General features: G+C 37.5%; 1 protein-coding gene across 2 annotated transcripts in view; it reads right to left on the reverse strand.

Moving 5' to 3' along the window:
• Positions 1–24,650, reverse strand: part of LOC126334760 (uncharacterized) — a 367,149-nt gene that overhangs the window by 44,815 nt on the left and 297,684 nt on the right. For both annotated transcript variants that reach the window (XM_049997335.1, XM_049997333.1), the window contains exons 17-20: positions 19,704–19,877; positions 14,496–14,672; positions 14,000–14,203; positions 996–1,250 (exon numbers count right to left, since the gene is read on the reverse strand). In XM_049997335.1, coding sequence (XP_049853292.1) covers positions 996–1,250; positions 14,000–14,203; positions 14,496–14,672; positions 19,704–19,877 — 810 coding nt within the window. The remainder of the gene's footprint in view (positions 1–995; positions 1,251–13,999; positions 14,204–14,495; positions 14,673–19,703; positions 19,878–24,650) is intronic.

Raw genomic sequence — 24,650 nt, forward strand, 5'->3', positions numbered from 1 at the left:
TTACCAATATAATAACTCATATATTTGGCATGCACACTACCAACTTTACCTATTGTATTCTTCATTTATTGCCTTCTGTACAATTTTATAATTAATGAATATTTATAGATTTAAAGTATTCACATCTATTAAGCTTATGGGACAAACAAATGTTGGACCGTATGATTCCTTCGGCACTATGGACTAATAACACTATATTTTGAATATGTGTGATGATGCTATGCTGATTTTGATGCCACAATGGCTTTATTATATTAGGGCATTTTATAAAACAGGTCTAAGGACCGAACATGTTGTGATCATTGATGGAAGTACAAGAAATTTATTCTATATTTTTGGAATTATGCTTTTAATATGTGATCATGTCACAGTTTTGGAAATTGAGCAAGGATGTATAAAACGGAAATAACGAATCACCAGACTGGAAGAATCAAGCGAGGTGGCGCAGTGGTTAGACACTGGACTCACATTCGGGAGGACGACGGTTCAATCTCGCGTCCAGCCATCCTGATTTAGGTTTTCCGTGATTTCCCTAAATCACTCCAGGCAAATGCCGGGATGGTTCCTCTGAAAGGGTACGGCCAACTTTCTTCCCTAATCTGATGAGACCGATGACGACGCTGTCTGGTCTCCTTCCCCAAACAACCAAACCAACCCAACGAGACTGGGAGAAGACAGAAGAGTTAAACAAGTGCCAACAGAAAATGGAGATGCAGACTGATTGAGAGACAAATGGCTACAAAGAAGACAGAGTAGACTTTAGGCTCACTCTATTAAGTGTAGAAACAGAAACACTGACACTCAGCAGAAAATTACCAATATTACATTCCTCTATTAATGTGCCGTAATTTAAGAGAAATTTATATTCATAGTAACTAGGTTCATTACTCTATCACTATTCTGTATCAAAAGTGTCTCTTTTGGTCAGTATTAAGAACTAGAGAAATCAGTCAGTTACTTTTAATTATACATTATAAATATATAGAAAACCTCACCTTTATAGAATCCCTGAGGCTGCAGTTTTAGTTCATATAGGTTCACAGCACTCCATCCTAACAGTCTTGGAAGAAATTCATTGTAGGTTATGTGCTGCAAAGCTGCTGTGAGGATTCGTCTGCCATGCTGGTATAGACGTTCATCATCCCAATGTGGATTCACGGCAGAAAGTGCCCTAGCTATGCTGTTGTGCTCTCTCATGAATATCGTGTGAATAGCTGTTAAAGCTGGCTGTTCACTGGCACGTCCATCACCTTCAGGAGAGTATTTTTTATTATTTCTCAAAGTTATATTGTGATATGCATCTCATAATGAAGTTGATAAATAACAGTTTGAGAGATAACGTTTTAGTGACTGGCCTCTGTTATCAACAATGACATTACTCACTTAATTTCTTTTCCAGATTTTACACCGGAGAAGCTGTATGAGTCTGTATACCCATAGCTACAGCACTCCCATTTACTTAAAGAGAAAAGGCATCTTGATGAGGACAGAATATGGGACATTCGTAGAGTATGTGTCACACTTAGAAGTATGATTCTCTTCTATCTTGAGAGCTTTTCATAGCAAAGGGTGGAACAGCATATTCAAAGTTTTGTGATGGCATCTGAATACTGACTGACTGCAGAAATAAAATTATTATGAGCAAGTCATTGAATTGGCATCAAACTGGGGAAGAAAAACCTCATGGCAAGCTAGCAACCAAATACGGGATGCTCTTCTGCTTTGGAAACAGAAATACATGATAAAGATATGAACATGAAGTAACAGGGGCAATTTGAAATAACAAATTTAATTAACAAAACAAAGCTTAAAGACTATGCTGCAGATTTATTGTCAGAATTGAGGAGCATTTTCTCAAGAGTCAATAAATGCAAAATGAAAGTAAATGTTTGAGGTAACACATTATTTAAATGTCATACCAAAACAGTAATTACATAAACAAGATAATTTAATATTAAACTGCTTGTGTTCACAATTCTGATTACGTGTTGGAATTCCTAAAATTTTCATTGCTTATATAAGAGTAGAAACCCCCCCCCCCCCCCCCAAGTCTATAAATGCAAAGACTGTAGTTAAAAGTTTTGTTAATATATACACTGAAAGTGATTTTTTCTGTTTCTTTTTTATCTTTAATATTACTTGTAAAGAAAGCTACTTTATTGTTCATTTTGCATAGAAATACAATAATGTATACAATATAGCACTTTACTTGCATACTTTTCCATACATGTTTGATATGCAGAACTGCAAAATAGTAAAAAATGTTACTGAACCACAACACAAAATACTGGCTACAACAATATTAAGTTGGAAATCTACTGATCACTTTCAACAATGTTTCTTTTGCTCCTTCCGGTACATTACAATGAGGAATAAATTTTACAGAATCCTTTTTCTTTTCTTTGTTGACCATGTTCTCTTTTTCCAAGGTAGCTGCTTGCTTCAGTTCCTGACTGCAATTTGGAGATTTCTGTACCTCAACCTATACAGGACCTCCTTTATAAGTGTCATAGACTACCAAAAATACCCTATTCATAGACTTTTCATAAGCCGTCACTCACTGATTAGTTATTTTGAAAGACATCTTAGTCTGTAGAGCTTTTAGTGCACTGAACTTGAACTCCTTTGCTTCCCAATCTTTATTTAATATATCACTGATGTCCTGTTGTTCCAGCACTTTGCAGCATTCAGGCAGTAAAAGAAAATTTTCCTTTTTGCATTGTATCAAACACTGTCAAGAGGCATATGGCTGTGTCCACAGTCCACAAACAAGGGAATTATGTGCCAGCTTATTAAAATTTCTGCTTTCTTCCATGAAGGCCATTAGTGTGCACTCATTACTGTATTTTTATTTTGACTGGTACAGGAGTCAGTGCATAGATGAATTTCATATGTACCATTTTGTTTGGGAGATCTCAAGATTCCTGAGGAAACCCAATATACCAAAGACTACTTGGTTGCATCCTTCAAAACCTTCTGTTTTGATCCAAGTATAAAAAGCAATCCTTTCATCTGTGCTTGGAAATGAATCATAATGCACAAACTGTACAGCCAAACATGTTTTGAATAGAACGTTTCATCTATGGAGACCTTTAGTATTGGCTGATTCTCTTGTATATCAACATATACTTTAAAGATATTTGCAAAGAACTTTTTTGCACAATTTTTTTTGCAGCCTGTGGTTTGATATTAACTGGTTCTTTTTATATAGATATTGGTCCTTTCTTAATTTTAGTAGACCAGTCTTGCATATTGAACATGTATCTATAAATGGAGTCTTAAATGACAATTTAAAGTAGTTGTAGAAAACGCTTTTACATTGCTAGAAAACAAGTTGGAAGGCCTGGCACTTCCTTTTTTTACAGATATTTTTCTGCATTTAGACTGTATTCAGCTTAGATGGTAAATACTATCTTTTGGATTTTTTCCTTGAATAGTGGCTCTCTCTACACCTCTATGTTTTGATATCACTCTTTACAGCTTGTCTAATTTTCTTATCTTTAGTAGTGCTGCAGTTTTCCCCTCAGTTTTCAGCTGGTAACTTCCCTATAACATGGAATTTATTGGCCAAATTGGAGTGTCTGTCTTGGATGTACCTGATGTTGCCTGAAATGTTGCAGCACATACATGTACTGTCTGTCCATTTTTTTCCCTAAAGCTGTATTTTATTAAAACAGCATTCTTCCTTTTTGCTTCTTTCTTGATGTTCCTGTGTTTTGGTGATTACCACATATTTTAGAAATAATTTATCCTAATTAGTTTTGTTTAAACTATGTACATGCTTATACAAAGTAGTGAGATGATTATAAATGAGATCGGTTGCTCTGCATTCCTTTCTTCATAAGGATTTTGGGTTCACTTGTATGTCTGGTAGGCTACGTGAACAGGAAAGCATTTTCTTTTTCTTGTTGGATTTCTTGGATGCTTTCAATCATCTTGGACTTCCTGCCACTTGAACACCCAGTTATATTTGTACCATTTTCTGAATCACTTGTATTAACCTATATATCATAGCTTAACAGCCTACTCTTTTACTGGAAACTTCTTCCTGACACAGATGGTTCAAACTGAGCAATAATCAGAAGTTGTGTAAACCACTAATTACTGTTGTTGGTTCTCGTGACAAGTGATTGCCTATAGTTTATGTTTACTTATTTATTTTTAAAAATCTCTCATATTATTATTAACAATGACATTCTACATTCTTATGCCGTCTTCATGTCTCTCAGAAGCAAAAGCACAATTTGCATTTATCAACTTTTGCTTTAACGGGCTGAGAACAAATACAGTACTGAGTTTTGTAAAAGGTCATAGTCTTCAACACCCTATACAGTAGCAAATATCAGGTTTGGACCAAAACATTTCAACAGGTCATGTGTGACAACAAGGTTGATTTGTAACAACAAAAATTTGAATTTTGAAAAACTGATCATTTATCAACCCATGAAAAAGCTCCTCTGTTCTCAGTGGTTTCACACTTACTGTAACCAATCCATTCCACTAACTTTCACATTCCAGGTTCACAAAAACTACAACTATGTGGCTGTTACACTCTAGAGTCAATTCAATGAAACATTTATGTTGTTCATAAGTACAACATGAAAAACCAATTAAACAAGTGAGAGCTGTGTCATTACTCACACTACTAAATATGGCTAAAAATAACAAAACAGCAAACTGTGGCTTTGGTTTTAAAGTAATGTTGCTCAAATGACATAACAGAGTTGTTGACGATCTGTACATATATAGCCTACATTACAAGAAGATGGAATGGTGAGCCAGTACTTACCTTAAGGAGGCTAAATTCCAAGTAAAATAGACTCATTTAAAAGTAGAAACAACTATTCTTTACGTTTAGAACTGTTCATTCCTTCCTCTGTGAGAAATGGACTGTTAGTTGCTTCCTCAGTGAGAAATTAGGGATGGGTTGGGGAAGACCGGAAAGGAGGAGACCCTAGGTTGAGAGGGACCAACTTGGATATGGGGACACAATATGAAGGAGGCTGTGTCAGAAAGAGTGTGAGGACAAAATACATTGGTAAGTACTGTGAATGCTTCAGTCCAAAGACAATAAGAGAATGTGAAAAGTAAATATGTATTAAAAGGAAGAGAGATGAGTGTTTGAATGAACACTGCAATTAATATCTAGAAGGAGATGGGAAAAAATCAAGAGAAAGGAGAACATGAAAGATGAAGACGAAAAAGAAGTAATAACTGAAATAAATGAAATGCCACCAATGGCAAAAATGAGGACTGGTTATTAACAGATGTGTGGACTGGAAGGTTTCAGAATGTGAGGAGAAGCTGGAGAGAAAGTTTCCATATTGGGAGTTCAGGAAAACTAGGACTGCATAGAAGGATCCAAATGGCCTGTTAGATGAAGCAAGTCTCTAGTACCTTGAGTCAAGCTGTAGAACAGGCTAAGAAACTGGGTACTGAGTGTCCCCAAGGCAAACAGTTCTTCTGCGTCCATTTATAAACTTAACCAGTTTAATGGCAGTCATTCTAATGGGCAATTCCATGTCCAGTTTTACCATAGCTGCAGGCACATAAAAAAGGAAGTCCTGTTAAGTTTTAACTCAAGATATGCTGCACCTTGGCTCCAGGACCATCAGCTGGAGGTCATTTGGCCAATGAGCATATTATCATGAATTAATCATCATCTTTGACAACTCTTTGTGAGTTGACTATTTCAGTGAGAATCCTACATTTAACTTGCCATACAGTCCTAAGACATGGAAGAAATTCTGCCATGACCCACCTTCAGTTGAACTCACCAATGTTTCAACTAAGTGTCATTTGAAAATATTTTTATTCAGGACAAGACTGATTGAAGCCAATTAATGAATTTGTAGAAGATGAAGTCGAACTGATTACATGCTGTCCTGGGGTAAAGTTTGCTAAAGACACAAAAATTTGCTTAGTCACAAAGCCCTATTTTAAACAAGGTACAAATACAAAAAAAAAAAATCTTTCTGCAACCATTTTTCAGAGAACTACAATATAAAGGAAAGCCTTTGATCAATCAATGACCCCAATGGCAAGACGCTTCAAGAATTGTCAAGGAAGTGTGTGAAGCCAGGCAAGAAGCTTGGTACAGCATGCATAACAGAAGAAAATGCTAAACTAAAATCATCAATATACAAATAAGAGCTTGGTGCTTCTCCTGTCAAGTTTCAGAAAGTTAGCAGCAGAGATTCATATGGGTATGCAAAGCAGGATATCCAGGCTCCCATCAGTAATAATATTGCAAATCCAGGTGGTTTTGATCTAGGTGAAGTAATGCAAACCAGTACAAGCCATCTATGCAAAAGCACCTTGATTTTGAGATATGATAGATCTGAAAGAAAAGTTGTGTGTATCAAAAAGCTATGAATTTTGACACTACAACCAAGAGGTTGACCAATGGAAAAAAACAGCATCCACATTTTATGTACCAGTAAATATGGTGAAGATTGCCACAAAGCTAAAAAGGGAATTCTTGAATTGCCTGAAAGAAAGCAAGGGAAAAAAAAAAGAATTCAGACCCAATAAAATCAAAAGTTCCACAATTTTATGAAATCGTTGAGTGTAGCAGGATGTGTCCTGGACTCAAAGATTGTGTTCCCATTATAACTGAAGGGGAGGAGATCAAGAAGCAGAAACAACTCTTACTTTGCAACCTGAAAGAACTATTCATCATCTATCAATACCACATTGGAGCTGAAATTGTAATTTCTCAGTTCTGTGAATCATATCCAAAATGGGGTGTTCTTGTCTGTTCTTCCAGAACATATTCAGTTTGTGTATTCACATTACACCAGAATGTTAAGCTTATGATAGATGGAAGTCCAACCCAAGAAGATTACAAATGTCTACTCAAAAAAAACTGTCAGTAACTTAGAATCAAAAGACTGCTTGCTCCACCATTGCAAAAAGTGTCCTGGGGAAGAAGCATTAGATACTATTTTTAATGGATTCTTTCAACAATAATGATCCTGAAAGTATTATTGAATTTAAGCAGTGGGTCCACACTGACAGAGAAACACTGGACACAAAACAGCTGGCAACTGAATATTTTATTTCAGAACTGACAGGAAAATATGGAACCTTCCATGCCATCGTTACACTGTGAAGCATTAAACCCATCATTTGAAAATGATCCAAGACAATTTGAAGATGGGAGAAATTGTTGTTTTAATGGATTTTGAAAAAAAAAACTATTCATTTGTGGTCCAAGATGCTCTGCAGTCCTTCCACAGGGAAAACAGACAAGCCCCTTTACATCCATTTATAGTTTATTACAGAGGTGCTGCAGATACAAAAAATTTGAACACTGCATAATCAGTGATTCCCTCAGGCATGACAGTTTTGCTGTACATGTCTGCTTGAGAAGGTATACTGAGCTTCTGATTGGGGATCTCTACAGTTTTCATCATTCCACTGACAATCCTGCTGCCCAATATAACAATTTAAGGAACTTCATCATCTTACATAATCATGAAAATAATTTTGGATGCCAGGCTGAGTTGAACTCCTTTGGGACAAGCCATGGTAAATCACCATGTGATTGAATTGTTGGAACAGCAAAACAACTTTCAGTACTTGCAAGCCTTCAGTGGCCTAAGAAAAACTAAATTTTGATGCTATTTGACTTGCTCACATTTTTGATGAAATTTGCATGGAATCAAGTTCTTCTTCACTGAGAAGGCCAAAGTTGAAATTGAAACACTGGCTCAAGAAGAAAGTTTTAAAAATGGTCACACTATTTCTAGTACGAGAATAAATCACCAATTTGTGCCAAATGATGAAAAGCAAATTCATATCAGCCACATTTCGAATGATAAGCATCTTTTATAGTTAAACTGACCACTCTATGGCAAGTTGCTTTGCAAAATCTCAAACTTGGACATTACATAGCTTGTATCTATGACAAATTGTGGATTGGGAATGTTTACGACATATCAGTTGAACAGAATAATCTGCTAATACACTAACTGCATCCCAAGAGTCCTGCACATCCATTTTATTGGCCTGATAGACAAGACTATTGCCGAGTTTCGGAAAAGCATATTATCACCAACATTCCTGCTCACTCTAAACATTTATGGGGTGCCAGTACAAGTTCCCTGGACAAACATCATCCAATGCTAAAGAAACATTCAATAGTAAGAAACAGTCAATAGTAAAGAGCAGCTCCACCTTGGGAGCCTGATAAACTCACAGTAGGCTTGGGAACCTGGTAGATATGCTCTTAGTCTTGGGAACCTGATTGACCTTGTAACAGGTCTGAGGACCTAGCGAAGTAATCCAACTCAGATTTGGGAACCTTCACGAAGAGACCAAGCCATCACTGTTCTTGCATAAATATCATGAAAAAAGCAAACAAATACTGTGACATACAAAGGTTTTAGTCTGGCGAAACCAATGGTTGAAACTGGGGTGGTGTAGGTGTGGCAATTTGTGCTGCCTAATTGACCTTGTCCATGTTGCATTTGAACTTAGCAACAAAAGTTGAGCAGAAACACCAACTTGCAGATTTCTCACTGCTGTAATCAACTTATAAAGAGTTGTCAAACATGACCGAGTGAGGTGGCGCAGCAGTTAAGTACTGGACTCGCATTCGGGAGGACGATGGTTCAATCCTGCGTCCAGCCATCCTGATTTAGGTTTTCCGTGATTTCCCTAAATCACTCCAGGCAAATGTCGGGATGGTTCCTTTCAAAAGGCACGGCTGACTTCCTTCCCCGTCTTTCCCTAAACCGATGAGACCGATGCCCTCACTGTCTGGTCTCTTTCCCCAAAACAACCCAACCCAAGTTATCAAACATGATGATTTATTCACAATAATAACTGATGGCTCTGTTGCTAAAAGTACAGCATGTGTTGCACTAAAAATTTACACAACTTTCTTTGAGATGTGTCTGTAGCAACGATAAAAGTTTTCACAAAATTGGACATGGACAGGTGGGGGCCATTTCTAAAATTGGCTGATTTGATGTGGAATGGCTCTTTACGAAAAGCCATGCAGTGAACACAGGTTAGTTGGCATATATACTGAGGTGACAAAAGTAATGCCCAAGAAAGGCACTGCAGGCAACCTTACGCTGTTTACAAAGGCACTCGTGTTGCTCTTTTGCTGTCATAGCCCATTAAATCCACAGCACTGTCCTAATGATACATTTATCATATGTCCCAAATTTGATTTCTGTGGTTATTTTAGTCAGTGTTGCTTGTCTGTCAGCACTGACAACTCTCCGCAAATGCCACTGCTCTACGTTGTTAAGTGAAGCTTTTTGGTCACTGCATTGGTCGTGGTTAGAGGTAATGCCTGAAATTTGGTATCTCAGCACACTCCTGACACTATGGATTGTGGAATATTGAATCCTCTGATGATTTATGAAAAGAAATGTCCCATGCATCAACCTCCAATTACCATTCTGCGTTCAACGTCCATTAATACTCGTTGTGTGGCGATAATCAGCTTTGCCAATGCACTGCCCTTTTATACCTGGTGTATGGGATATTACTGTCATCTGTATATGTGCATATCGCTATCCTATGACGTCTGTCACCTCAGCATAACGTGGATGGTTTCAAACCTTACTCTGCCTTTGATGATGTAAGAGTTACAGTGGTTGGGATAGAGTTAATGGTAGTGGGTGTGTTCTGGGGCAAGATTGACAGTGAGACTGATTGCAGTGGTAGGAATCTTGGAGTAAGAATAAAGGCCTGGGAGTGTCACAGGTTCAACAAGGATGTTACAATGTTAAGAGGGTGAAGGATGGCAATCGTGAGTAGTGTAAGAAGAATATCAGGGAGGATCAATCTTATTTCAGGGCCTGACTTAAGAAAGTCATAGCCCTGACAGACTAATATTTTGAGGCTTCTGTGGTACTGGGTGACAAAATGGATGCTTTTGAGCCTTTTGGAAGTTCCAAGTTGTATTCATGGGAGTCAGAAACGACAACTGAACAGATTTGTTTGTGGAACTTTAATAGTGGCAACTATTTATTTACAGTTCATACAAAATAGATGTGTGTTTCAAAGTTTTACTGATCTTCAAAGTAGTCACCAGCATTGTATGTAACCCATTGCCAGCGATGTGGAAGTCGTAGGATACTCTCGGCAGTGCCAGTTGTGTTGACAGTTTGAGCGGCGCGATCTCTGCCGGAGGAATTTGTAGCATTCTGAAGCGAATGCCGTGAAATGTTTCCTTCAGTTTGGAAATCGAGATGAACTTAAAAGTCAGGGGGGTGCAGTAAGTGGTATAGCACTTAGCAGCCCCATCAGTCAAACACATCACTAATAGCTTGCACTGTACATGCTTGAGCATTGTCCTGCAAAATGATGTTCAGGTCCTGCAGAAAGTGTCATCACTTCTGTTCCTAAGCTGTTCATGTTTGGAACACAGCCTATGACCAGCTTAGAGACAGAAGTGATGACACTTTCTGCAGGACCTGAACATCATTTTGCAGGACAATGCTCAAGCATGTACAGTGCAAGCTATTACTGATTTGTTTGACTGATGGGGCTGCTGAGTGTTATATCACCTACTGCACTCCCCTGACTTAAGCCCTCGTGAGTTCATCTTGATTTCTAAAATGAAGGAAACACTTCACAGCATTTGCTTCAGAAGGGCTACAAATTTGTCGGGCAATAGATCACGCCGTTCGAACTGTCAACACAACTGGCACTGCCAAGAGTATCCTACGACTTCCACATTGCTGGCAACGGGTTACATACAATGCTGGTGACTACTTTGAAGGTCAGTAAAACTTTGAAATGTGTATCTATTTTGTATGAGCTGTAAATAAATAGTTGCCACTATTAAAGTTCCAACTTTCATATGTAGTAGTAATGGAAGAGGAAAGCCTGTGAGAGGCTGTTGGTGTAGGTGTTAACGAATTCAGTGTTGGAATAGGTATGTTCACTATAGCTGCCTAGGTTGTAGTGATATGATAGTTAGATGCAGAAGGTGTAGCAACTGCTGAAGTGCAGGTATTGTTGCATACTTTTTGGTTTTGAATTGTCTGAGTTTTAGATCTAACAATGAAGTTGGATTGAGTGACAATAAAGAAGGTTTTTTCAGAGGGCTTCACATGGGCACGGGAGAGGCAGTGTTTTAGAGTTTAGAGGCCATATGTATATGAGACAATGGTGTAAAGAAAGGCTGCATCAGTAATGACAAGCAGGGGCCCAAGAGAGAGAGAGATGAGGGATCGGATTTGAGATGTTCCAATATGGGTTGTTGTCTTATGTAGTAGGAGAGGCTCTGTATGATCAGTTAAAAATGCTCATCTACCAGGGCTGAACATGACTGTTCGGGCTCTGAATGAGATGGGCAGGAACTGTAGTACATGGGTTAAATAGTAGTTCCAATGGTTGTGGACTATGACTGGGTAGTGAAGTGCTATTTCCTGTTCAGGTTATGAGTGAATAAGATATCTTTGCCTGGTGCAGAGTCATTGGCTGTGGATATGAGACTGAAGGTGTGTAAAGCAGGTGGTAGACTTTAGTTTCTAGATAGAATACTTGGAAAATTATATCAGCCTACAAAGGAGATTGCTTACAAACCACTTGTGTGACACATTCGAGAATATTGCTCAAGTGTATGGAACCTGTACCAAATGGGACCTGTACCAAATAGAACTACCAGGAGTTATTGAACGTACACAGAGGAGGGTAGTATGAATGATCATAGGTTTATTTGACCTTTGCAGAGTATCACAGAGATGCTGAAGAAACTGAACACAGACATGAAGATTATGTACAGCAGAGGCATATACACTATCATACTTCCTGTGCTCAATACATGAATGGAACAGGAAGAAACCTAATAACTGGTGCAATGGGAGATAACCTCTGCCATGCACTTCACAGCAGTTTGTTGAGGATGGATGTAGATCTAGAAGGTTAAGCCTTTCAAAGAAATATGTCTCTGGATTAAAGGGTGTTCTGGATGATGGAGTGAGCAATAAATGTTTCCTAGGATTGTGAGGTGTTATAATATGTTTCTGGTTAAGGGTGAATTTTGGTAGTAGATGTGCCAGAAGAGGGACTTTAATGGGGGAGCCCAAGCTGAGTTTGCAGGCTACAGTGGGTGGAGAGGAGGGGGTTTGGTTTGTCAGGGACAGAGTTCTGAATGACAGGATGGTGGTCACTGGAGATCAGGCGAGGGACATCACTTTTGAAGTTTTATACCAACAGAGTGAATACCTTAACATCATAGTGTGAGGTGTTTCTAAAATTTTCAGCTGAATTCAAGGAAAATTACACTGAGCTTGCTTGTAGACCCAGAGGTTGAAAGTTCGAGGATTTTAAGTAGTGGCAGTAGTGATTAGCAAAGGCAATATTTAGGTAAAGGATAAGGTAGGTAAGGGTGAGCTGCCAGTCATCACATGATGTGCAGAATTACTTCATATTATTTCACAATTCTTGGCAGTTATTAGAATTAATAATTTCCTGTGAATTATGGTTATGTAATTTAACCAATTAATGTTGCTTCCTCTGACACTATCATTTTCCATTTATTTATTGAGTTTTACTTCTGTACTATTTATAAAACAATTTTGGTTGCAGAATGTTCTTTATTAATGTAAGTTAAGGACTTAAGTTAATAAAGAACATTTTACAACCTGAGACTTTTTAAATAGTAGAAATAGAAGGTCACTGTACCACCATGCCAAGGTGGAATAGAATAATTTTTATTACATATGAATGGATTAATTTTTATTACATATGTTAGATTGTTAATAATGTATTGGTTACCCAAAATCTCTAGTTTTCATAAAACTCAACAGATAAGCAAAATTAGAAATTTTTGTAGATATTTTCTTTTAGTGCTAGGCAATTCCATAGGTAAGTGTTGCAGAAACTAATGCAACCTCCTCTTTTTCATTTGTCAATAACTTTTAAAAACAATATAGCAATCATATTCTTCTCCCCTTCATATTGGCAGGAAATGAAACAATGAAGGCACTGAGTTGCAGACAGGCTCAATGAAAAGGATGCCAAACATTCTAGCTTTTGTACAAAAAGTCCTTTGACTGAAATAGAACACACACACACACACACACACACACACACACACACACACATATATATATATATATATATATATATATATATATATATATATATATATATTAAAAATAAAGATTCCAAGACTTACCAAGCGGGAAAGCGCCGGCAGACAGGCACATGAACAAAACACACAAACACACACACAGAATTACAAGCTTTCGCAACTGGCAGTTGCTTCGTCAGGAAGGAAGGAAGGAGAGGGAAAAATGAAAGGGTGTGGGTTTTAAGGGAGAGGGTAAGGAGTCATTCCAATCCCGGGAGCGGAAAGACTTCCCTTAGGGGAAAAAAAGGGACAGGTGTACACTCGCACACACACACACACATATCCATCCGCACATACACAGACACAAGCCTTCCCATGTGGAAGTTTCTTTCTGTTTTATATATATATATATATATATATATATATATATATATATATATATATATATATATATATATATTCAGACAAGCACAACCCACACATACATGTCTCTAGCCCCTGTCAACTGAGAGCAGATAGCACTTTCGTCTGATGTGTGCAGCAATCTGGGTGGAAGCCGTGAGGAGGTGGCATGGGGCAAAGTGTGGGTGGGATAGGAGGGTGACGTGGTGGGGACAGGATCCCCTGCGGGAGGCAGTGTCAGGAGGCTGTGCCGAGAGTGGAGGTGGTGGGGTAGGGGTAGTGGGGGGGAGGGAGGGGAGAGGAGAGACATAGAGAAGGGCAAATGACTGCAAGTCTAGTGGCAGAATGGAAGGTGTACATATGCTGGTGTGCTGGCAGGGAAGGGGACTGTCAAGATTGTTGTTATTTTCCCATCCTGGACTTCCCTTTGTTTTAGGAAATGTTATACCTGGAGGTCTTTTCTGAAACATACCTTGCTGGAAGTGAGCAAACATCTCCTTCCATTTACAGTACCCAAACCTCTGAAAATATTTTCCTGACAAAATGTACCTGCTATGAAACAGTATCCAGAAGGAGCCTTGCACTCCGGATGTACAGGTGAATTAGGGAGAAGATCCTTTCCTTGCACTGGATGTTGTGTCACATTCAAACGTCCACCAAAAGATCTTAGTTGTCTTGCTAAGCATGTGTGTTCTCCATAAATTTGAGAGGCATCCAAGAATGCTGAGTTCTGATTAATCTGGTCTCTTGGTCCTATCAATGGTAACAGAAATAAGTACATAACATTAACACACTGGCATGGGAAAAACCATTACACATACACCTAAATTTCTGAATGTGATAAATAGTACAACCAAGTTATAATAACAGTATATAATTGGAACATTTTCACTACATTGCACACATAAAAGGCAAGTCTTTTGCTGTTGTCTAAAGCACACACACACACACACACACACACACACACACACACACACACACACACACACACACACACACACACACAAACCACCAACAACAGCAATAACCAAACACATATATTTACCCAGGTGCTGTTGTCCAGGTAAAGAGCGCATGAATGGCAAGCACACTGGTTCTCCAGTTGTCTGGTTTACTTGTGGATAGAAATGGTCATGCCTGGGGATTGGAATAGGCATGCACTCAGGATGCACTGTATTTGGTGAATTGCATGAACGGCAATCAGGAATTGAAGTGAAGAACCCTGCAGAGAAATGACAGCAACATTAAAGGAAGTCCAAAAGATAATAAATATATTTCAAATGTTAACTTTCACAACTGCACCCACTTTTTTCTTTTTACTTTATGATAATGACAAAGGATTATATGCCAGATATCTGACATCTGCATTCATGCCTGATGGTGGCATGGGATGTATTACTCTATGTAAGTGCAAATCATGAAACAAGATTTTCAGAGCAAGTCAACCTGACATACACAGTGAAAGAGAACTTCTAAGCTACATCTAACTTTGCTGTTTCATCAATAATAGAAAACTTTTCTTTATTTTATGGCATTACCACTGCCTTAAAATTATATTTTGTCCAAAGTGAAACAACTACATGATACAGAATTGAAATAAATACACAAAAAATACTAACAGTCTGGTATGAAAACATGTCAGCATTTAACAATGAAAACTTATAACATATGAGGTTCATTCAAATGAAACCTGATCAGTGTGTCTACCTTTGCCTTGCAAGTAAGGTGGCACCATGTAACTGTGGGTACGGTGGCACCATTTATTGGTAGAAAGACTGACGCGTGCACACCACTTGATGTTGCATAGCGCCAGTGTGGTTTCATGCCGAAGAGGAGGTGGTCACACAAGTTATCATCCATTACCAAACATGCAGGCGAGTAAGCAGAAACAATGAGGAGTGATTCAATTTTTGGCAGCAGAGGGAGTTGGAGGCCATGAAATGTATTGATGTATGAAGGCTGTGTACTGTGAGTACAGCCTGAGTCGTTCAAGTGTTGTGGAATGGTGCAAACAATTCCTTGGGGGTGCGAGTCGCTGGAAGACGAAGCTTGTCCTGGACAGGCTCATCCATCACACCAGAAATGGTTGCGAAGTGAATGCTTTAGTCTTGGTCAACCGCAGAATCACCATGGACGAGATCCATCGGTTACTGGGTATTATGAGGAGGAATATGGCTTTCTGCCACATATTGTCAGGTACGAAACATGGTGTCACCATTTTGAACTGGAAAGCAAGCATCAGAGCAAGCAGTTGAAACATGTGACTTCACCACCTCCAAAGAAATCAAAGGCTGTGCACACCTGGTAAGGTCATGATGTCTTTCTCTTTTGACCACAAGGGCCCACTGCTTGTCGAGATTCTGGAACGGGGAACAACCATCAATGCCCAGCGTTATGAAGCCACTTTACAGAACTTTAGATGACCTATCAAGTTGAAATGCCAAGGCACATTGTGCAATGGCATTATCCTCCTGCACAGTAATGCCCGCCCACGCACGGCCAATGCAGTGAAACGACATTGCAGCAGTTTCAGTGGGAAATGCTGGAACATCCACCCTATGCTCCCGATCTTTCACCATTGACTTTCATGTGTCTGGACCTCTAAAACAAGCTATTCATGGACATCAATTCACAATGGATGACGAAGTATGAGACTGGGTCCAGATCTGGATCTGACAGCAGCCTACTAGCTTCTTCAAGGGTGGAATCGACCAGCTAGTGTCGCAATTGGATAAATGTGCCAACAGTTTTGGTGACTATTTTTGATTATGGGTACTGTGTATAACTACATTTTTGAGTTAATAAAATCATTACCATTAATTTTCACTGGTGACCAGGTTTCATTTGAATGCCCCTTATATAATAGAGTACCTTAAAGGCACATCTTATTATTTTTAAAGGATTATAAACTTTGTATATGGCAGTCGTAACATTCTGACTATATTTAGCAGGATGTCCTACACCTTTTGGATCCAAATTATTATGATAGAAAAGCATTCTGAATGTAGTATTTTGAAATGAGGAACTGACGACCAGGAACAAACATTTAGTTCCTTGTTTACAAAAGTAACTTACACTTTGTAGCAACACACTTTGCTTACAGTAACTGATTAAAATAATGAATGCCAGTTTCAATGCATCTATTACAGTGGTGCATAAATTTGGGTGTGATATTAAAATAACTCTCTTGACTGTTGAATAGTGAGACAGGCAGCTAGGACACTACCAAACAGTTTCTCTCCAATTGGATTTTCATACTTCATGTAACCAAAGAGAAAAAAAAATCCATAGGAATGAGATCCTGCTATCGCATTGGCCACGGCACTTTCTCCCAATCAAGTGATGAGGGTATCTGTTCTGTGGGCACTCAGGGGTTTTAATAGTATAGTGTGATGCTGCATTGTTGTGCTGAAACAAAATCTTGCAACAGACAACTAATGTCATTTTTTCCCAAAAACTGTGACAGCACACATTGGGTGAACGCCTGGTAACACGTACCATTCAAATGGGATGGCAACAGATTAAGGCCTATTAATTGTACTTGTGCAGTTGCAGTGTTGTACTGCCTGAAATTTTGATTATCAACCACTGTTTCCTTGTCTCAAAAGACTCAGCTTAGGATCTTCTACTATCAGTATAATTTTCAGCCTAAAGATTTGGGAAACTCTGTCTCCTTTAACCTGGGTTCCTGTGTAGCTCCTAATTAATTTCAGTTTACTTCTGTTTCTTCTAACAATTCCTTCCCCTCTTTCAAATGAAGGAGTTCCTACATATGAAAGCTACTGGCTTTTATGACTATATGTACCCACCTTTGAATGGAAATAATGCCTGTTGGAGAGAAAGAGTATTTGTATGATTTTATTGTTTACTGGTAAGCACATTTTTTTCTAATGCTGTGCAAAGACTAGTTCCAAAAGGCATCAACCTTGTACTGACAGTGCGCCTTTCTTTGCTGATATTTTGTGACTGTCTTTTTTATCTACACTTAATTGAAATTTCATTTTAGTGAAAATTATTCAGTATATTATCAACTACAAACCTATATAACTGCTGATATTTCTAAAATTAGAGTTTATCTGTCAACAAACGTACTGAAACTCACAGAAACATACTTATGAACACATGCACACATTCTCTATGTTTTACAGAACTTCAACAAACATAAAAAATTTAGAACTTGTGAAACTAGTCATTTGAATGATGTTAACAGTTGCAGAAACAAATTACAATCACTAAATAAGAAACAAAGCACAGTGATTTTTCTTCTATTTTCATTTACTCTGTTTAAATAGTAGCAATGTTAAGAGTATATATAGCTTACTACCCAACATGTATCATATATAAAACAGCAGTAATTGTATGTCACTCTTACACAATTGCACTGATTAGCCTGAGCTGACTTCTGCAGTTATTGTATATCAGAGGTATTAGTCCCATGAGGTAGTCAACCATTTATTCACAGAAATGTTGGCCAATTATATGACTATTAGTATTTAATAAAATCTACATCTACATCTATACTCTGCAAATCACCATGAGGTGCATGGCACAGGGCACGTCCCATTGTACCAGTTATTAGGGTTTCTTCCTGTTCAATTTACGTATGGAGTGTGGGAAGAATGACTGATCGAATGCCTCTGTGCAAGCAGCAATTATTCTCAAGATCCCTAGTGGAGCGATACGTAGGGGGTTGTAGTATATTCCTAGAGTCATCATTTAAAGCCAGATCTTGGAATTTTGTTAGGAGACTTTCTCGAGATAGTTTACATCTATCTTCAAGAGTCTTACATTTCAGTTCCTTCAGTATCTCTGTGACTCTCTCCCTGGAATTATGCAAACCTGTGACCATTCATGCTGCCCTTCTCTGTACATGTTCAGTACACCCTGTTAGTCCTATCCATTATGGGTCCCACACATTTGAGCAATATTCTAGAACTGGTCACATGGGTGATTTGTACGCAATCTCCTTTGTAGACTAATTGCACTTCCCAAGTACTCTACCAATAACCTGATGTCTACCGCCTGCTTTACCCATGACTGAACCTATGTGATCATTCCATTTCACACCCCTACTAAGTATTCCTATGAGTTGCCAATTCCAACAGTGACTCATTGATTTATAGTCATAGGATACTACTTTTTTTATCATTTACACTTAGAGCAAGCTTCCAATCTCCTCACCACATTGAAATCTTATCAAGATCTGACTGAATATTTATGCAGCTTCTTTCAAATAGTACTTCACTATAGATAATGGCATCATTTGCAAAAAGCTCGATTTTATTATTAATATTGTCTGCAAGGTCATTAATATACAATATGAACAGCAAGGGTCCCAAAACACTTCCCTGGGGCACACACAAATTTACTTCTACATCTGACACTGACTCTCCTTCCATGCTGTGTCCTCCCTGTCAAAAAGTCCTCAAGCCAGTCACATACTTCACTTGATACTCCATATGATCGTACTCTTGTCAATAAGCCTAGGTGTGGTACTGGGTCAAATGCTTTTCGGAAATCAATAAATACTGTGTCTACCAGGTTGCCTTGACCCGAGCTTTCAGTATATCATATGAGAAAAGTGTGAGTTGAGTTTCATATTATTGATGTTTTTGAAATGCAATTCTGATTGCATTGAGGAGATTATTCTGTTCAAGATACCTCACTATTCTGAGCTCAGAATATGTTCTAAGATTCTACAACAAATCAATTTCAAGGATATTGGACAGTAATTTTGTGGATCACTTCTACTACCCTTCTTGTGGATGAGAGTGACCTGTGCCTTTTTCCAAGAACTGGATACAGCTTTTGCTCAAGAGATCTACAATACATTAGAAGAGAGGCTAACTCAGCTGCAAATTCAGTATAGAATCAGACAGGGATTCCATAGGGGCCCAGAGCTTTGTTCAATTTTAATGTGAAGATTTGATTCATGTCTGGTTAATCTCCTCACTTCCTGAATAGGTGCATCAGATTCCTCAGTTTCTAGTATTATTCTGTAATACTTTTAAAAGCAGTGTAGGTAATCACTCAAGACATGCTGTTTACTATAACTATTATTTAGGTAAAATGAACCATGGATACTTGTCACATTGCACAGATGAAAATCATGGCCTAAGGCACATACATCTTTAGTATAAACATGCAAAACTTCATTGATTGTGCAACGAGAAGCCATTGATTGTGCAACAAGAAGCCATTGATTGATTTTATCATTACCTAGACTATAAATTCTTTTAACAAAGTTACATACCTCTGTGAACTGGAGTGAATGTAAGATCATGGTCAAGGAACTGTGCAAACTGCATCAACATTAGGCTGTACCGATTATGTAGATTGCTGATATCAGCATGAATTGTAGTGGATATGAGGCGTGGAGAAGGCAATGGACCTCCTGACACCGAGCTCAGCCGTGGTCTCGCTATTGCTGTTAAACAATCTCATTCAGTGATATGCATAAGTATTTCACATTACAGTTAATGATAATTATTATATTTTACTGTGGATGCACCAGACTGTTATTCTTCCACTAACCAATCCTGAACATTAAAGAATGATACAGTAGGCATTGAAAGATGACTTCTCAGTACATGATGTTTCAAAATGCAACTGAAAAAAATTCATGTATCAGAGATGGCAAATAGAGAAATAAACCAAGGACAGCAATTCACATCTAGAAACCTCACCGAACAGTATCAACTGTTATGTCATTTAGAAAACGCTTGCTTATTTATATATTCTTTTCCTGGGACTCTAGCTGACAGTTTTCAGCTGAGACTGTAGGATGTGTCACACTGTTTTATAAGCAGACAGCTTGCATTAACCATTTTATATTACATCAAGGCTTAATTTCAGTGAATGTAAAATAATGTACAATAAAAATAGGATAAAGTTTTACAAGCACATAAAAGGTCTTTATATATATATATATATATATATATATTACAAATTTCCTGTTATAATGTAACACCCGAAGTTTAGTTAGATTTTAAATAGTCACTCTACTGTATACACATTTCCCTCTGAGATATATTTTAAGCAATTATTAAATATTTTAGTTCCTTTTATTTTCTTAATAGATCTAGATAGCTTATTAAGAAACCTTTTCCCTGCTCCACCTAGAGCAATCACTGTCAGTTTGAGTTTTTGGTGTCTTAAGTAATAATGTTTCTTTTCTATTGTTGTATGGTCATGTATACCTTTATAAAGGAGGTAACTGTTACTTGTTTTCACTGCCACTGTAGTAATAGTACATAATCCTGAGAAATCTCTCATCCATATGCTGTTTTGCAGATCTTGGTCTGGTCTGTGCACCTAATTTTTACATGGGGTGTTTAGTGCTGCCCCCCCACCCCCTCTTCCATTTCATGCAATACTAAAAATTTGTGCTTCTTAGTTCTTTAAATGCTTCTCTATTTAGTTTAGTATTTACATTATACATTTCCCTCTGTTTGGTTTGAAATTCTGCATACACTGTTTTACACTGATTTATGATACGATTATTTTGTAGTAGATACTATTTCCATTTTCAGCATTCAGGATTACTTCCTTTTCAAGCTCTTCCTTCATGTGAGCTGCACAGTTAATTTCACTGTCATCAGTATAAATTGTAAGTTGCTGATTTATACTGCCTGTGAAATCATTTACAAAGAGAATAATTAGTATTGCCCTGAGCATGAAACCTTGTTTGACCATTTGTAGCTCAAATCTGTAACTGATTATATCTTCTCATCAGTATGTCTGACTTCCGTACATTGTTTTCCATTTGTAATGTACAATTTTACTATGGAGTAGCATTTCCTTTGCATCCCATACCAATATAGCTTCTTCATTAGCTTGTAATGACCTTTGTCACCAGACACTGTGACAGTCGGTCAAGAGCCATAATCAAAGAATTTTCTTCAGTCTGAAGGAAACATAATATAAAAACAAACATGCAATAAAAGTAGACATTAATTAACTACTGCCACTGTTCAAACATACAAAAGACATGTACATTCAAATTAATGCTAAAAGAAACAGAAAAGTAGATGAATTATTTAAGTGCCTACCTCACCTAGTTATCACAAAATAACTCTTCAAAATATCCCACAAAACATGTAAATGGATTTTGGACATTTGTTCCAGCAACAAAACTATCCAGTCATACAGTACAGTGGTGCAGTGAAACAATGCAATAACATAATCTATGATTTTTTAGCCAAAGAGTGAGGATGTTAGAGAATCACAAAGTTAAATACTTAATTGTCGGTACCATAGTAGGAAGCTACTGTGATGAGTTGTTTAAGAAATACTTTTAGAAAAATAAAAATCCCATAAGCTTATAACATAGACTTGTCAATAAGGTAAAGATCAAGCAATCCCGATAACAAAAGGCTACATTTAACATGGTTAAATTACCAGGGCTCCACCAAATTAAAATATTAACCACAGTCCTTGTTTAAATTTATCAAAGAATAACAGTATCTAAATTTGCAACAATATAGTTTTGTCTACAATATGCATTGCTACTAGCGAATTATATGAAAAGGAAAATTTACTAAGAACAATATGAGAGAAGGACAGTTGCTACTCACCATATAGCGGAGATGCTGAGCCATGATAGGCACAATAAAAAGATTCACACAATCAGAGCTTTCAGCCATTAAGGCCTTTGTCAGAAGTAGACACACACACACACACACACACACACACGCACACACGCACACATACGCAAGCGCAATTTACGACACACACACACACACACACACGCATGCACGCACGCACGCACGCACGCACGCACACACACACACACACACACACACACACACACACACACACACACACACACACACAAGTGCAATTTACACACACATCTCCAGTCTCAGAGAGCTGAAACTACCAAATGTACTAAGAGAAACTACCAAATTTACTAAGAGGACTATAAAATTATGAGACAAAATTGGTGGCTATTACTTACCTTCAGGGGGAAAAATTCTTAGTACTACTAATAAATACAAGAAACTATCCTAGCTTTTGGGACTAATATGATGTGTGATCAAAAAGTAACATGAATTTTCATTTTTTTAAAATAATCTTTATTTATTCATCAGCATAACTTCATCCCATCTAAAGTAATTCCCCTGAGATATAATATATCGGTGCCAGCATTTATTCCAATTTTAAAAACACTTCTGGAACTCACTTTTCTTTGTGGTGTTCAGCTCCTTCAGCAATTCTGTTTTTCTCTTATCAATGGTGGCCAAACATTATCCTTTCCTGGTTCTCTTTAGCTTTGAGAGTAGAAAATAGCAGGTCAGTTTCAGCAAATGTGGTTGCTGAGGCAACACAACAGTTATATTTTTTTGCCAAAAAAAAATCATGAACAAGGATTGAGGTGCGAGCAGGAGTATTATGATGATGCAATTTCCACAAGCAGTTTTGCCACAATTCTGGTTGTTTTCTATGGACTGCTTCATGCAAACGGCTCTTAACTAGAAGGTAGAATTCCTTATTGGCCAAATGCCTATAAGGCAGGAACTCCTGATGCACTATCTCATTGTAATCTAAGAAAATAGTGAGAAAAACCTTCACATCTGAACAAACTTATCAAAATTTTATCAGTCTTGACTCTATCTATTGGGATGACTGGGCCTAAGTTCAACAATTTCAGAAAAACTTCGTTGCTACACATTTTGTGGCCCAAAATAAACTTTGCTGCTACAAATTTCATGGCAAAAAATCCAAAGACATTGCTTTTCATGAGCCAAAGGCCATGCTAATATCATCAGTAACCTCTCTGATGGTGATTTGGTGACCTTCCAGAACAATTTTCTTTATTTCTTCCACATTGTTGTCAGTAACTGATGTGCCAGGGTGTCCAGGGCTGTTGTCATCTTCAACATCTACTCGACCCTCTTTGATATTTTTATAGCACTCAGAAATTCTTGTCTGACTCATAGCAGAGTGCTCAAAAGTCACAGTCAACATTTTGAATATGGAGCTGCACTTTATTCCATTTTCAAGCAAAATTTAATGGAAATTCTTTGATCTGTCTTTTCAATAAGTAAAAATTATGAATGCTCCAAACATAGCCTTTTCGATTATCAACAATAAACTAAATATTCAAAACAGCTGAAAATAGATACGTGTATCAGGTACATGTGTACAAACAAGACAAAAAAATTGAAACTTGGGCGTATAAATCCCACGAAATTAAAAAATTCCTGTTGCTTTTTGATCACACCTCATATTTCCAAATGGTAGTATATTCAGCAATTCTGCAACATAATTTTATTGCTGTCAGTCATGCAGCCAACATTAGTATTCTGCCCTAGAATCTAGATTATCACACAATTGCAGAAGGTGTAGCTATCACAATATGTTTTAATATTCTCCTGAATTCCCAGGGATTCTGATTTTTTGCTTTATTGATGACACAAGTGTTTCAGCAGAATAAAATACCTCACTCTGAGTCTTAGAAAGGAAAGTAGTGTTTGAATGAAAATTGTGTTAGGTATGATATTTTGGTTGAATGAATCATAGTTCAACAAACTGATTTATATTATTAGCAACAAATACTATTAAGAGTAACTGTACTGAGATATGAGTAAAAATTGCAAGGAATTTCCAGAGGTCTTTGTGAGATATTTGGTTACCTACTTCACATGATATTCACTCTGCTTTTTTATGAATAAATACAGTATTTACTTCAGCTGCACTGCCTCAAAAGGTAACACCATAAGACAATAGGGAGTAACAGTATGCAAAACATGGCGGACTTAACTACTTCTATGGTGAAAAGTGTTCTGATTGTCAGTAAAGGAGAAGAAAGGTACTGACAATATATCTTGTTCCAATGAGCATCCTGAATTAATGGAGAGTATTTTATATGCATACGAGAATACAATAAAATCTGTTCATAAGTATGTTAACCAGATTGCCTGTTTACTATTCATGCTAAGTGATATTATTTCCACTTCACTAAGTGAAAAAGTAAAAAAAGGATGAAAAGCTTACTGATTCAATCAGTCTGCTCAGATTCACTATAGACCACTTACCAGTTCCTAGAGCCTATGATAACAAGAGCATGATATATAAGTGATAGGAAAGTAATAAACTGTTTGATATGGGCATACTTTGAAAAGTACGGTAGCCATACATACGTACACACATGCATAATATTGTACATTAATAATGAAGGTTCTGGGATTTTCTCCCT

Source organism: Schistocerca gregaria, chromosome 2, assembly GCF_023897955.1.
Source record: "Schistocerca gregaria isolate iqSchGreg1 chromosome 2, iqSchGreg1.2, whole genome shotgun sequence".
Classification (NCBI taxonomy): Eukaryota; Metazoa; Arthropoda; class Insecta; order Orthoptera; family Acrididae; genus Schistocerca; species Schistocerca gregaria.